The sequence below is a fragment of the Bufo bufo genome, chromosome 5 (genome assembly GCF_905171765.1).
Source record: "Bufo bufo chromosome 5, aBufBuf1.1, whole genome shotgun sequence".
Lineage (NCBI taxonomy): Eukaryota > Metazoa > Chordata > Amphibia > Anura > Bufonidae > Bufo > Bufo bufo.
Window position 1 is genome coordinate 210,150,750 of NC_053393.1, and position 13,058 is coordinate 210,163,807.

Here is a 13,058-nt window from a genome sequence, read left to right on the forward strand (position 1 = left end):
TTGTAGAAACTACACCCCTCAAATTACTCAAAACTGATTTTCCAAACTTTGTTAACTCTTTAGGTGTTCCACAAGAATTCAAGGAAAATGGAGATAAAATGTCAAAATTTCACTTTTTTGGCAGATTTTCCATTTAACACATCAAAGGTTAACAGCCAAACAAAACAACATTTATTACTCTGAATCTGTAGTTTACAGAAACACCCCATATGTGGTCATAAACTGCTGTACGGGCACACGGCAGGGCGCAGAAGAAAAGGAGCAGATTTTGCTGGACTGGCTTTTAGCCACCATTTAAAGCCCCCCTGATGCACCCCTACAGTAGAAACTCCTAAAAGTGACCCCATTTTGGAAACTAGGGGATATGGTGACAGTTTTATTGGTACTATTTTGGGGTAGATATGATTTTTAATCGCTCTATGTTACATTTTTTGTGAGGCAAGGTAACCAAAAAATGGCTGTTTTGGCGCGGTTTTTATTTTTATAACGTTTATCTGACAGGTTAGATCATGCGCTATTTTTATAGAGCAGGTTGTTACAGATGCGACGATACCAAATATGTCTACTTTTTTTGTTTGTTTCAGTTTTACATAATAAAGCATTTTTAAAAAAAAAAAAAAATGTTTTTGTGTCTCCATTTTCTGAACGCCATATTTTTTGTATTTTTCTGCCAATCGTCTTGTGCAGGGGCTTATTTTTTGCAGGAAGACTTGATGTTTTTATTGGTACTATTTTTGGGTACATATGATTTTTTGATCATTCATTATTACACTTTATGAGCAAGGTGACCAAAAAATAATTGGCTGTTTTGGCAGTTTTCTATTTATTTATTTTTAAAGCATTCACCTGAGGGGTTAGGTCATGTGACATTTTTATAGAGCAGGTCGTTACGGACGTGGCAATACCTAATTGTATACTTTTTTCTTATTTATTTAAGTTTTACACAATCATAGCATTTTTGAAACAAAAAAAATGATGTTTTAGGCCTCTTTCACACGAGCGTGGTGTGTGAGGGCCCGATAAGGTGCGTTGCGGTAAAATGCGCGAGATTTTTCCGTGCGAGTGCAAAGCGTTTTAATGTGTTTTGCACGCACGTGAGAAAAATCGCCATGTTTGGTACCCAAACCCAAACCCGGACTTCATCCCTGAAGTTCAGGTTTGGGTTTGGTGTTGTGTAGATTTTATTATTTTCCCTTAAAACATGGTAATAAGGGAAAATAATAGCATTCTTAATACAGAATGCAAAGTAAATTAGGGATGGAGGGGTTAAAAAATAAAAAAATAAAGTTAACTTACCTGCTCCATAGCTGCCGGTCTCTCTTCTATCTTCAGGATCTGGCAAAAGACCTGTGGTGACGTCACTGTGCTCATCACATGGTTCATCACCATGGTGAGGGACCATGTGATGTCACGTCACCACAGGTCCTTAGCCGGCAGCTCAACATTACAGAAGAAGACAGAGATCCGCAACTACGCGATCAAGTGGACTCGGTGAGTTAATTTCTTTTTTTTTTTAACCCCCTCCATCACTATTTTACTTTGCATTCTGTATTCAGAATGCTATTATTTTCCCTTATAACCATGTTATAAGGGAAAATAATACAGATCGGGTCTCCATCCCGATCGTCACCTAGCAACCATGCGTGAAAATCGCACCGCATCCGCACTTGCTTGCAGATGCTTGCGATTTTCACGCGGCCCCATTCACTTCTATGGGGCCTGCGTTGCGTGAAAAACGCACAATATAGAGCATGCTGCGATTTTCACGCAACGCTCAAGTGATGCGTGAAAATCACCGCTCATGTGAACAGCCCCATAGAAATGAATGGGTCGGTATTCAGTGCGGGTGCAATGCGTTCACATCACGCATCGCATCCGCGCGGAATACTCGCCCGTGTGAAAGGGGCCTTAGTGTCTCCATGTTCTGAGAGCTATAGTTGGTTTTTTTTTGGGCGATTGTCTTAGGTAGGGTCTCATTTTTGCGGGATGAGGTGACGGTTTGATTTGATGAAGGGGACAAAAATGGCTTTTTTTAAATAGTTTTCATTTTTTTACGGGGTGGATCATGTGATATATTTATAGAGACGGTCGTTACGGATGCAGCGATACCTAATATGTGTGTGTTTTTTTTTTTTTTTTATATAAAATCAGGGGAAAGGGGTGTTTTTTTTCTTTGTTTTACTTGAAACTTAAAAATAAAAAAATTTCAAAAATAAAAAAAATATACTTTATTTCTGTCCCACTCTGGGACTTTACTTTTGGGGGTCTGATCCCCTCTGCAATGCATTACAATACATCTGTATTGTAATGCATTGCCTGTTAGGCTTGGTTCACATGGACGTTGCGGGAAAATGCGCGATTTTTCTGCGCGAGTGCAAAGCGTTTTAATGCGTTTTGCACGCGCGTGAGAAAAATCGGCATGTTTGGTACCCAGACCCGAACTTCTTTACAGAAGTTCGGGTTTGGGATCGGTGTTGTGTAGATTTTATTATTTTCCCTTATAACATGGTTATAAGGGAAAAAAATAGCATTCTTAATACAAAATGCATAGTAAATTAGGAATGGAGGGGTTAAAAAATAATAATTAAACTCACCTCATCCACTTGTTCGCGCAGCCCGACTCGTCTTTCTTCTTCGAGGACCTGGGAGGAAAAGGACCTTTGGTGACGTCACTGTGCTCATCACATGGCGATGGACCTTGTGATGAGTGCATTGACGTCACCATTGGTCCTTTTCCTCCCAGGTCCTCGAAGAAGAAAGACGAGTCGGGCTGCGCGAACAAGTGGATGAGGTGAGTTTAATTATTATTTTTTATTTTTTTTAACCCCTCCATTCCTAATTTACTTAGCATTCTGTATTAAGAATGCTACTATTTTCCCTTAAAACCATGTTATAAGGGAAAATAATAAAGATCGGGTCCCCATCCCGATCGTCTCCTAGCAACCATGCGTGAAAATCGCACCGCATCTGCACTTGCTTGCGGATGCTTGCGATTTTCACGCAGCCCCATTCACTTCTATGGGGCCTGCGTTGCGTGAAAAACGCACAATATAGAGCAGGGGTGCACAACCTGCGGCCCGGGGGCCATATGCGGCCCTTGATACCATTCTGTGCGGCCCCCAACCACCTGGTAACAGACATGTATGCCTATGTCTTGTGGCTGCTCACATGTATTTTTCATGTATTTATCCCATTAGATGGGAGTCCTGGAAGTGTAACTAGACATTAATGGTATATAACGTATGTTCAATATGCCATAAGTACAATATTTCAGTTGTTAATACACCTTTAAATTTTAATTTCGGCCCTCGTCATTGGTTCAGTCTGGCAATGTGGCCCCCAACCTGCAAACGTTGTGCACCCCTGATATAGAGCATGCTGCGATTTTCACGCAACGCACAAGTGATGCGTCAAAATCACCGCTTGTGTGCACAGCCCCATAGAAATGAATGGGTCCGGATTCAGTGCGGGTGCAATGCGTCCACCTCACGCATTGCACCCGCGCGGAATACTCGCCCGTGTGAAAGTGGCCTTAAAGTCATACACTAACAGGTTGCGTAGGAAACGCGGGCTGGATCTCCTCGGCTCCCGTAGAAGGCAGGTCCTGATGCCGTGCAAGGCCTAGGGCTGCCTTCTCACCCATCAGGTCCCCGCCACAGCAGTGCGGGAACTCGATGAGCTCCCTCACCCGCCTCAAACCCCTTCTTCTATGTCGCGGTCAGCGCTGATCGTGGCATAGAAGGGGTTAATCCCCCGGCATCGGCTTGTACAGCGATGCCGGCGGATACAGCGGGGGCCCGGCTATCAGGGACTGCCGGACCCCTGCAGTGGTTGGGTGCGCACCACTCCATGACGAAATAGTACGTCAAAATGCGGGAACGCACCTGCTGCCATGACGCACTATTACGTCATATGTCGGGAAGGGGTTAATAACAAAATGAGAGAAAACCATGGGGAGGGCTTGTCACCTTGTCACCAGCGAAGGCATTAACTACCTCCTTCCTATCAATAAGGAGAGGGGAATCCAAACTAGGTTTGCCTGGAATATGTGAGGCAGACATGGCCCCTGCCTTGCTAGTCCTTATCCATACAGAGGCTTGCAGCCAATTGTCCATAGACTTGCACTGCACCTACTCCTTCTCTAGCAGAAGGTAAAAGCCACATCCGACCCTTCACTGAAGCAGAGACATGGTAAACCAAAGGAAGTGCCAGCCTGTGCTACCCCAATCCCTTTACCAAGCGCTGGGATGGCACAATTAACCCTTTCAGTAACAGGAGGAACTGCAACATGATTAGAAACAGCAGATTTAACATTGTAAAGAAATCAGAGGATGAAGGGACAGACCGAGAAACACGGGTCTTCTCACCAGGCAGAGAATCCGACATAGAGCGCTACTGCTGCTGCTGCTGCTGCTGCTGCTGTTCCAGGACATGAAGAGTTAACGCCATGTGGGGAAGAGAGCAGCACTTCCTCTTCCGACAGCTCCGATCAGCTGACCCTCGAAGCTCCGCCCCAAGGGGGCGTGTAAAGCCTCTCTTCCCCTACCCTTCTGGCAGGATGCCTCTCCGCCCGGACTCCACATCCAGCAGGGGAAGCGTCAGGTTCTCAGCACAGGTAAGGCTGGCCTAGGTCACGTGACCCGGAGGGAAGGCTTAGAGGTGGATGGGGTACAAAAAGCCAACCACTACCATGGCAAACATGCCAGTCACACCGCGACCCCATTCATTTCTAATGACCGTGTAGCCCAACGCTTATTTGCATAAAAATAAAAGGATCGCCTCTCTACTGTCTCCTATGGTTGACCTAATGTCCTCTATGCACTTATTTCCAGGTGTTTTCCCATTGCCTTGTTTTGTAACTGTTTAAGTGTAATATACCTGGTTTACCAGCAGATGGCGGCAGACATGGCCGAGCTAGTCTACCTAGAATGGGACCCTTCTTTCCATTCTTTTTCTCTCCCTCTAGGGACTAGTTTGCTCAGTCAATCAGTCCAGCTTACCCCCTGCCAAGGGAGGGTGTGCAGCAGGTGTTTGTCCCTCCTGGACCAGCCTTGCCTAAGCCGGCAGAGCACCTTTAGCTCTGCTGGACATAGCGGCAGAAGCCTTAATCCTCGGAAGCCAAAGAGAAAGTTCCCTGGATAAAGTTCGGGACAGAACAGATTACAAAGTTAAGTTGCAGTTTACAGCAGAAAGGAAAATATTCCTATTTAATAATGTCAGCACAGCAGAGCCAGAGAGCAACAGACGTAGCAGAGCCGAGTGCGTTTGCCTGCCAGAATGAATGCCAAAGCCTGCTGGTGACCAAGACAAAGCTGGAAGATTGTGTCCTGATGAACGTTTATGCAAGTAAAGCTGCGGTTCAACGTTATACCAAGACTGGACTCCATTTATTTATTTCTCCATCCCTTCCACCAACTACCCCTTGATTTGCTTCGCACAACCGTACCTGGGATTCCAGCGTATCCAGGTAGGAGCACCGTGACAAGTGCAACACCATTAAGGGACATTAGGCCTTTGACTGGGCTGGCAGGGCACGCTCCCGAGCTTTACCTGAGCGCTGGACTTCGGCCTCTGCCTGTTCGTGCCGGGAGAGGGAGGTGAGTGCTGCGCTGCTCTCGTGTACTGCCCCTCATGTCTGACATGTAATGCAGGGCTGAGAGGGTCTGCCCGGGTGTAAGGGTCCGCTCCTTTCTTCTATCAATGAAGCTTCCTCTTTGGACAGTTAAAAATTGGACAACTTACATTGTGTTTCAATTGTTTACTATTCTGAAGAGTTCTGCTTGCTGTGGTTGAATGGAAACCTTGAATTTTCTGTTTCTAATACAGCTTACTTCTTGCATTTCACAGGTAGCGGTGTTCTTGCTATTTTCATCGCATATACTTTGTGGTCAGCAGTCTTAGAGCTGCTTACGTTTCACAGGTAGCAGTGTTCTTGCTGTTCTGTAGCATACACTTTGTGGTCAGCAGTCTTAGAGCTGCTTACGTTTCACAGGTAGCAGTGTTCTTGCTGTTCTGTAGCATACACTTTGTGGTCAGCAGTCTTAGAGCTGCTTGCTGTTCTGCAGCGTACACATGGTTGTCAGCAGTTTTAGAGCTGCTTACGTTTCACAGGTAGCGGTGTTCTTGCTGTTCTGTAGCATACACTTTGTGGTCAGCAGTCTTAGAGCTGCTTTCTGTTCTGCAGCGTACACATGGTTGTCAGCAGTTTTAGAGCTGCTTGCTGTTCTGCAGCGTACACATGGTTGTCAGCAGTTTTAGAGCTGTTTTGTAACCCTTTTTATTTTTCACGGTTGTCATTGAATAGAAACCTTGAATGATCAATATCTAATACATCCTACTGTTTGCTTTTCACAGGTAGCGGTGTTCTTTATGTTCTGTAGCATACACTTTGTGGTCAGCAGTCTTAGAGCTGCTTACGTTTCACAGGTAGCAGTGTTCTTGCTGTTCTGCAGCGTACACATCGTTGTCAGCAGTTTTAGAGCTGTTTTGTAACCCTTTTTATTTTTCACGGTTGTCATTGAATAGAAACCTTGAATGATCAATATCTAATACATCCTACTGTTTGCTTTTCACAGGTAGCGGTGTTCTTTATGTTCTGTAGCATACACTTTGTGGTCAGCAGTCTTAGAGCTGCTTACGTTTCACAGGTAGCGGTGTTCTTGCTGGTCTGTATAGCATACACTTTGTGGTCAGCAGTCTTAGAGCTGCTTACGTTTCACAGGTAGCGGTGTTCTTGCTGTTCTGTAGCATACACTTTGTGGTCAGCAGTCTTAGAGCTGCTTACGTTTCACAGGTAGCAGTGTTCTTGCTTTTCTGTAGCATACACTTTGTGGTCAGCAGTCTTAGAGCTGCTTGCTGTTCTGCAGCGTACACATGGTTGTCAGCAGTTTTAGAGCTGCTTATGTTTCACAGGTAGCGGTGTTCTTGCTGTTCTGTAGCATACACTTTGTGGTCAGCAGTCTTAGAGCTGCTTTCTGTTCTGCAGCGTACACATGGTTGTCAGCAGTTTTAGAGCTGCTTACTGCTAGCTGTTCTGCAGCGTACACAATCACATCGTTGTCAGCAGTTTTAGAGCTGCTTACTGCTTTCTGTTCTGCAGCGTACACATGGTTGTCAGCAGTTTTAGAGCTGTTTTGTAACCCTTTTTATTTTTCACGGTTGTCATTGAATAGAAACCTTGAATGATTAATATCTAATACATCTTACTGTTTGCTTTTCACAGGTAGCGGTGTTCTTTATGTTCTGTAGCATACACTTTGTGGTCAGCAGTCTTAGAGATGCTTACGTTTCACAGGTAGCAGTGTTCTTGCTGTTCTGCAGCGTAGACATCGTTGTCAGCAGTTTTAGAGCTGTTTTGTAACCCTTTTTATTTTTCACGGTTATTGTCATTGAATAGAAACCTTGAATGATCAATATCTAATACATCTTACTGCTTGCTTTTCACAGGTAGCAGTGTTCTTGCTGTTCTGTAGCATACACTTCGTGGTCACTGGTCAGCAGTCTTAGAGCTGCTTATGTTTCACAGGTAGCAGTGTTCTTGCTGTTCTGTAGCATACACTTTGTGGTCAGCAGTCTTAGAGCTGCTTACGTTTCACAGGTAGCAGTGTTCTTGCTGTTCTGTAGCATACACTTTGTGGTCAGCAGTCTTAGAGCTGCTTATGTTTCACAGGTAGCAGTGTTCTTGCTGTTCTGTAGCATACACTTTGTGGTCAGCAGTCTTAGAGCTGAGTAAAGAGATCACAGAGAGGCACGGAGCATTATCAGTCATGTTAATGCTCCGTGCCTCTGCAGTCTGCATCGGGTCTTGGCACTCTTTAACGGAGCGGATGTCACGCACGGCATCCGCTCGTGTGAACTCAGCCTAATAGATCTCTATTAGGGTGAATAGGACATCACACTGTCCCTGCTGCCCTGTGCTCTGTGCACACTGCAGCAGGGAGCGGACCATGGCAGTCAGGGCTTCAGTAGCGTCCTGGCTGCCATGGTAACGATCTGAGCCCCAGGATTACACTGCTGGGGCTCTGATCAGAAGCTGCCACTGCACCACCAATGAAGAGGAGGGGAGGGGACCCTGTGGCCACTTCCACCAACGATTTTAATACTGTGGAGGGGGGGGGGGGGGGGCGCACTGCGCCACCAATGTTTTCAATACTGGGGACAGGGGGGGGAGGGCGCACTGCACCACCAATGATAATTAACTTTTAATATACAAATACAGCCGGCGGCAGAAACACATTGCCGGCACCCGACCTCTGACAGGGCGCTGCGATCAGCGGCAGTTAATCCCTCAGGTGCGGGGGGGGGAGGGAGAGACTGTTTCCTTCTCCCTGTGCTGCTGAGGGAACATGGCCTTGCTGAGAGCAGCGCGATCCATGTTCTCTGATACGGGGCTGTGAGTAGCGATATAAAAGGCAAATCCCGGGACAAAAGTATCAACTAGGTATTGAAAGTTCGATACCCGAAACAACCCTAGTGCTGTGCACAATTCTTTTTGGGCTACATAGAAATGAATGGGTCCGCATGCGATTCGCCAAAAAATGCGAATCGGACGAAGACCAAAAATACTGTTGTGTGCATGAGGCCTTAGTTTTGGAAAAGTTTTCCTTGCTTTGTCCTGATGTCCCATACAGAGACACTAGGATAAGGATGTCTGTGACTGTACATTTCTTGTTGCTCCATATGTGTACAGCTCCAAACTTGATGTTTACCACCCTACCAGGGGGCGTAACTATCGGAAGCAGGGAAGGCGGCTGCTTTGGGGCCCTGACCCAGAAGGAGGACTAAAGGATTTGGTCAGGGCCCCTAAACAGTATTGAACAATGAAATTATATACAGCGACAGCATAGACCGTGTATAAAACGGATGGAACAGCAGCCGGCCCTGGTCTGAGAGAGCAATCTTTACTAGTCACAGGAATGGGGTCTCTAAAAAAAAAAGGAAGGGGTCTCTAAAAAATTACTGTGAGATGCAGCCCCATTCAAAAATTTGCTGTGGGGCCCAGTCATTTCTATGCCACTGCACCCTATAACTATGAATCCAAAAAAATATACCCTAAGCTATTATATAACTATGGCTCCTGTGCAGTTACCATTTTCTGCTCCAGATCTAATCTAGAAAACTGTCTGTTTCTCAAAAGCTAAATGGTGGGGAATTGGTTAAGGCCATATGGTTCAGGGCGTGACTACTCCTTTATCTAGAGCAGCCAGGCCGTTTTAGTGATCGCCCGGCCTGCTGGATAAAGGAGAGGCAAGAAAAGCCTGTCAGCAGTGTCATTTTCCTCCGAGTCCTACATAGTTTAATAGAAACTGGTAAATGTCTTCTCCATACATTGGGAATGGGACCAGGTCCTCGGCCGCAGTGCACACCTCCTCCCATGTCCAGATGTGTGTCCCACCGCCACCACCGGTTTAGGCACACACACATAGCGTCATAGATCCTTATGCTACAGTGAGTAACTCTCTAAATGCATTGCTTTGTTTATCGTGTACTGAGTTACATCATTTATCACAATTCTGCAGCCTTCAGAGCTGAAATCTTGCATGTCTCCAAGCTTTACCTGGTTCTCTGAATGTTTTTGAATGCCCAGCTATATTGTAAGAGCTCAGCTAAAGTTAGAAATCTGTCTGAGAACAAACGGTTTTCCTAAAGGGACTAGCCGAACAATGAAAACCTGACATTCAGCACGGAGATAGTTAAACAGCTGTGGCTTATGCCCCATTCACACGGATGTCATCCATATTTTTTTTGCGGACCACAAAACACATGCTCCCTTAAGCTAGGGATTGTTTAGGCTCCATTCACACGTCCGTATAATGGGTCCGTATCCGTTCCGCAAATTGCGGAACGGGTGCGTACCCAATCATTCTCTATGGGGACGGAATGGATGCCGAGGGCACACTATGTGCTTATCCGCATTTCTGCAGCGCGCCCCCGATCTTCTGGTCTGGGGCTCCAGAAAAAAATAGAACATTCAATTGCGGACAAGAATAGGCATTTTTATGGGGGTGCCGGCCAGGTGTATTGCGGATCCGCAATGCACTACGGATGTCTGAATGAAGCCTTAGGGACTGCTTTTGGTAGAAGTAATACAGACTTTATTCCTCAGTCGTCTCCGTGGCAGTACATCCTGAGACTGACTTCCTCTGATAGGACAGGAAAAAACAGAGGCTTAAATCCCCACCACCACTGCCAAGGAAGGAAGACCAGAGAGGTTCTGGGAGCTCAATGGGGTTCCTGGCAGTAGTGTTACCTTGTCCGGTTATGATGCATTCAGACCAGAGGACGGATCCAGCGGTGCAGATTTCCTTCCTCCTGTTGCGGTCTATGCCTAGGCGCCGGCTGTTGCTAAGTCCCCGGTGAAGATCCCTCCTGCAGCGGTTCAGATGGCCCCATACAAAGTGGAAAATGGAGGCCGGAGAGATGCTATGAGGCAATCCCTCCTCCTACTGAGGTCAGACACTGGGAGGTGGGACCACGTGTCATGGTGCCATACTCGACAACTTAAAACCTTATAATTAATAAATAGAGATGTACTACAAATATGGATAAAAATGTCTGCGGTCTTTATTAAAATGGGGGGCGGGGGTAACCATAAATATTAACAAATTCATTAATTTAGATCTGCTCTTCAACAGTCCACCCAGGAAGGCTGAGCGACTAACCCCCACCACCCCTTTTCAACAAGACTGCGACTAAAACCCAGAGAGGGCGGGCGGGGCACGTTTTTTTTTCAGCCGATGACAGCGCTCCAGAAGGTGAGTGGCCACCATAAATGCTCCAAATTCCCGCCGAAACTGGACTTTGGCCCAGTGTTGCTGGGCAGAGGGCCATCATTTTTAACTGGACTACGGATTGGCCAATCACCTTTCAGTCCTGTTGCTGGCTAACATTTGGATTACCTGAGGAGAAATTAAAAAAAGGTGGGGGGGGGGGGGGGGAGAGAGAACCAGAAACACATCACCGTGTCTCAATGACACCATGAGTTGCAACTGCCAAAATTTTGGCCCTGTCATGATGTCACGTCTGGTGCCATATGTCCTTGAGCATGCTGGAATGGATAAAACGGCAATGAACCTACTCGTCACAGTGCCCAACAGTTCCGCTTAGCGCATCGCTTTAGATAGGAGTTGTGGTTGGGTGCTGTAGACTCATGAGTGCCCCTACCACGCTGGGCATGAGACCAGAGCCTACTACTATCCAGGGTGGAGTGAGTAGCCTGACCTCAGGCCCTCTATGTATTTTTATTTTAGTTTTTGCCCTGCAGGGCTGACCCTTCTCTCCCTTGTATAGTTCAGGGAGAAGAGGAGTCCTCTTCTAAAGTTAAATCCAGGAAAAGTGGTTTATGCTCCAAGCGCTTACCAAGTTCAGGAACTACCGTATTTTTCGCTTTATAAGACGCACCTAGGTTTTTGAGGAGGAAAATAAGATTTGGTGGATTTTGAACTAATGGTCTGGGGATGACACTGTTATGGGGCTTTGTGGATGACGCACTGTTATGGGGGGGATCTGTGGATGACGCACTGTTATGGGGGGGATCTGTGGATGACGCACTGTTATGGGGGGGATCTGTGGATGACGCACTGTTATGGGGGGATCTGTGGATGACGCACTGTTATGGGGGGGATCTGTGGATGACGCACTGTTATGGGGGGGATCTGTGGATGACGCACTGTTATGGGGGGGATCTGTGGATGACGCACTGTTATGGGGGGGATCTGTGGATGACGCACTGTTATGGGGGGATCTGTGGATGACGCACTGTTATGGGGGGGGATCTATGGATGACGCACTGTTATGGGGGGGGAATCTGTGGATGATGCACTGTTATGGGGAGGGGGAATCTGTGGATGATGCACTGTTATGGGGGGATCTATGCTGTGAAATATAGGGCCATGGAGGGGGCCAGCATAAGATGCTATATGTGTGGGTGACACACATATAGCATCTTATGCTGGTCCCCCTCATGGCCCTATGTTTCACAGCATTACAGTACTTTATTCTTTGTATGTAAAATATTTCTTTAATCCTGAATAAATCGCTCTCCTTTTGATAAACTAGCTGACACGGATGTATCGCCGGCCGCTATGCTGCACAGCGTGGCTGGCGATACATCAGTCACAGTGCGGGGAGGGAGAAGGGGCTGGAGGCAACTCACAGCGGGGCCCGGTGCAGTCACTGTAGTACACCGGGCCCCGTGCACAGAAGTCTCTTTGTATATAAAATCTTTCATTAATCCTTTATACCGTAAATCGCTCTCCTTTTGATAAACTTTACTAGCCTAATCGCCTGCATCAGTACTCACTATGAATGTAGCGTGCGGTCCTTCCGGCGCATGACTTCATCCTGCTCCTGCTTCATTAATGAAGTGGGAGGAGCATGATGTCAGTCACACGCCGGCCGGACCGCACGCTACATTCATAGTGAGTACTGATGCAGGCGATTAGGCTAATAAAGTTTATCAAAAGGAGAGCGATTTACGGTATAAAGGATTAATGAAAGATTTTACATACAAAGAGACTTCTGTGCGCGGGGCCTGGTGTAATACAGTGAATGCACCGGGCCCCGCTGTGAGTTGCCTCCAGCCCCTCCTCCCTCCCCGCACTGTGACTGATGTATCGCCAGCCACGCTGTGCAGCATAGCGGCCGGCGATACATCCGTGTCGGCCCTGTAAAAAAAGTCAACCATCGTTTTATAAGACGCATTGTCATTTCCCCCCCTCTTTTGGGGAAAAAAAAGTGCGTCTTATAAAGCGAAAAATACGGTAAATCCCTGTGTAAAGAGGGTAGGCTAAGGTGGTCAAAGGAGAATCCTCTCTTTCTGGAGGACATTAGAATATTAGTCAGAGAGAGGGGTTCTTTTATTCCTCATGGCATCAAGAGATGTTACTCGTCGGAGGAGGAGGATTATACTGACTGGGATTCTATATCTAGAGTTGACACCCCTGTGGCAATAGCAAAGCGTACACTTCTCCCTTCTGAAGATGCTGCTCAACTAAAGGGTCCCATGGACAAGCAGAGAATCTTCTAAAGAAAACCTGGGAGGCCACTGCTGTATTACT

At 46.6% G+C, this 13,058-nt stretch overlaps 2 protein-coding genes across 5 annotated transcripts in view; one reads left to right on the forward strand and one right to left on the reverse strand.

Annotated features, from left to right (window-relative positions):
- LOC121001943 (cytochrome c oxidase assembly factor 1 homolog) overlaps nt 1–4,485 on the reverse strand; it is a 109,966-nt gene extending 105,481 nt beyond the window's left edge. Inside the window, exon 1 of one of the 2 annotated variants that reach the window (XM_040433216.1) lies at nt 4,368–4,485. Coding sequence is in view for 1 of the 2 variants with exons in the window: in XM_040433215.1 (XP_040289149.1) it covers nt 4,368–4,386 (19 nt within the window). In the remaining variant the exon portion in view is untranslated. The remainder of the gene's footprint in view (nt 1–4,367) is intronic. The other variant, XM_040433215.1, reaches the window with a different exon arrangement.
- Nucleotides 4,486–4,565: 80 nt separating this feature from the next.
- The window catches only part of BLVRA (biliverdin reductase A), a 47,590-nt gene continuing 39,097 nt past the window's right edge, over nt 4,566–13,058 (forward strand). The window contains exon 1 of one of the 3 annotated variants that reach the window (XM_040432788.1): nt 4,566–4,615. The gene's annotated coding sequence lies outside the window, so the exon portion shown is untranslated. Of the gene's footprint in view, nt 4,616–5,621; nt 5,643–11,004; nt 11,338–13,058 lie in introns of those variants that run through there. The other 2 variants (XM_040432789.1, XM_040432787.1) reach the window with 2 other exon arrangements.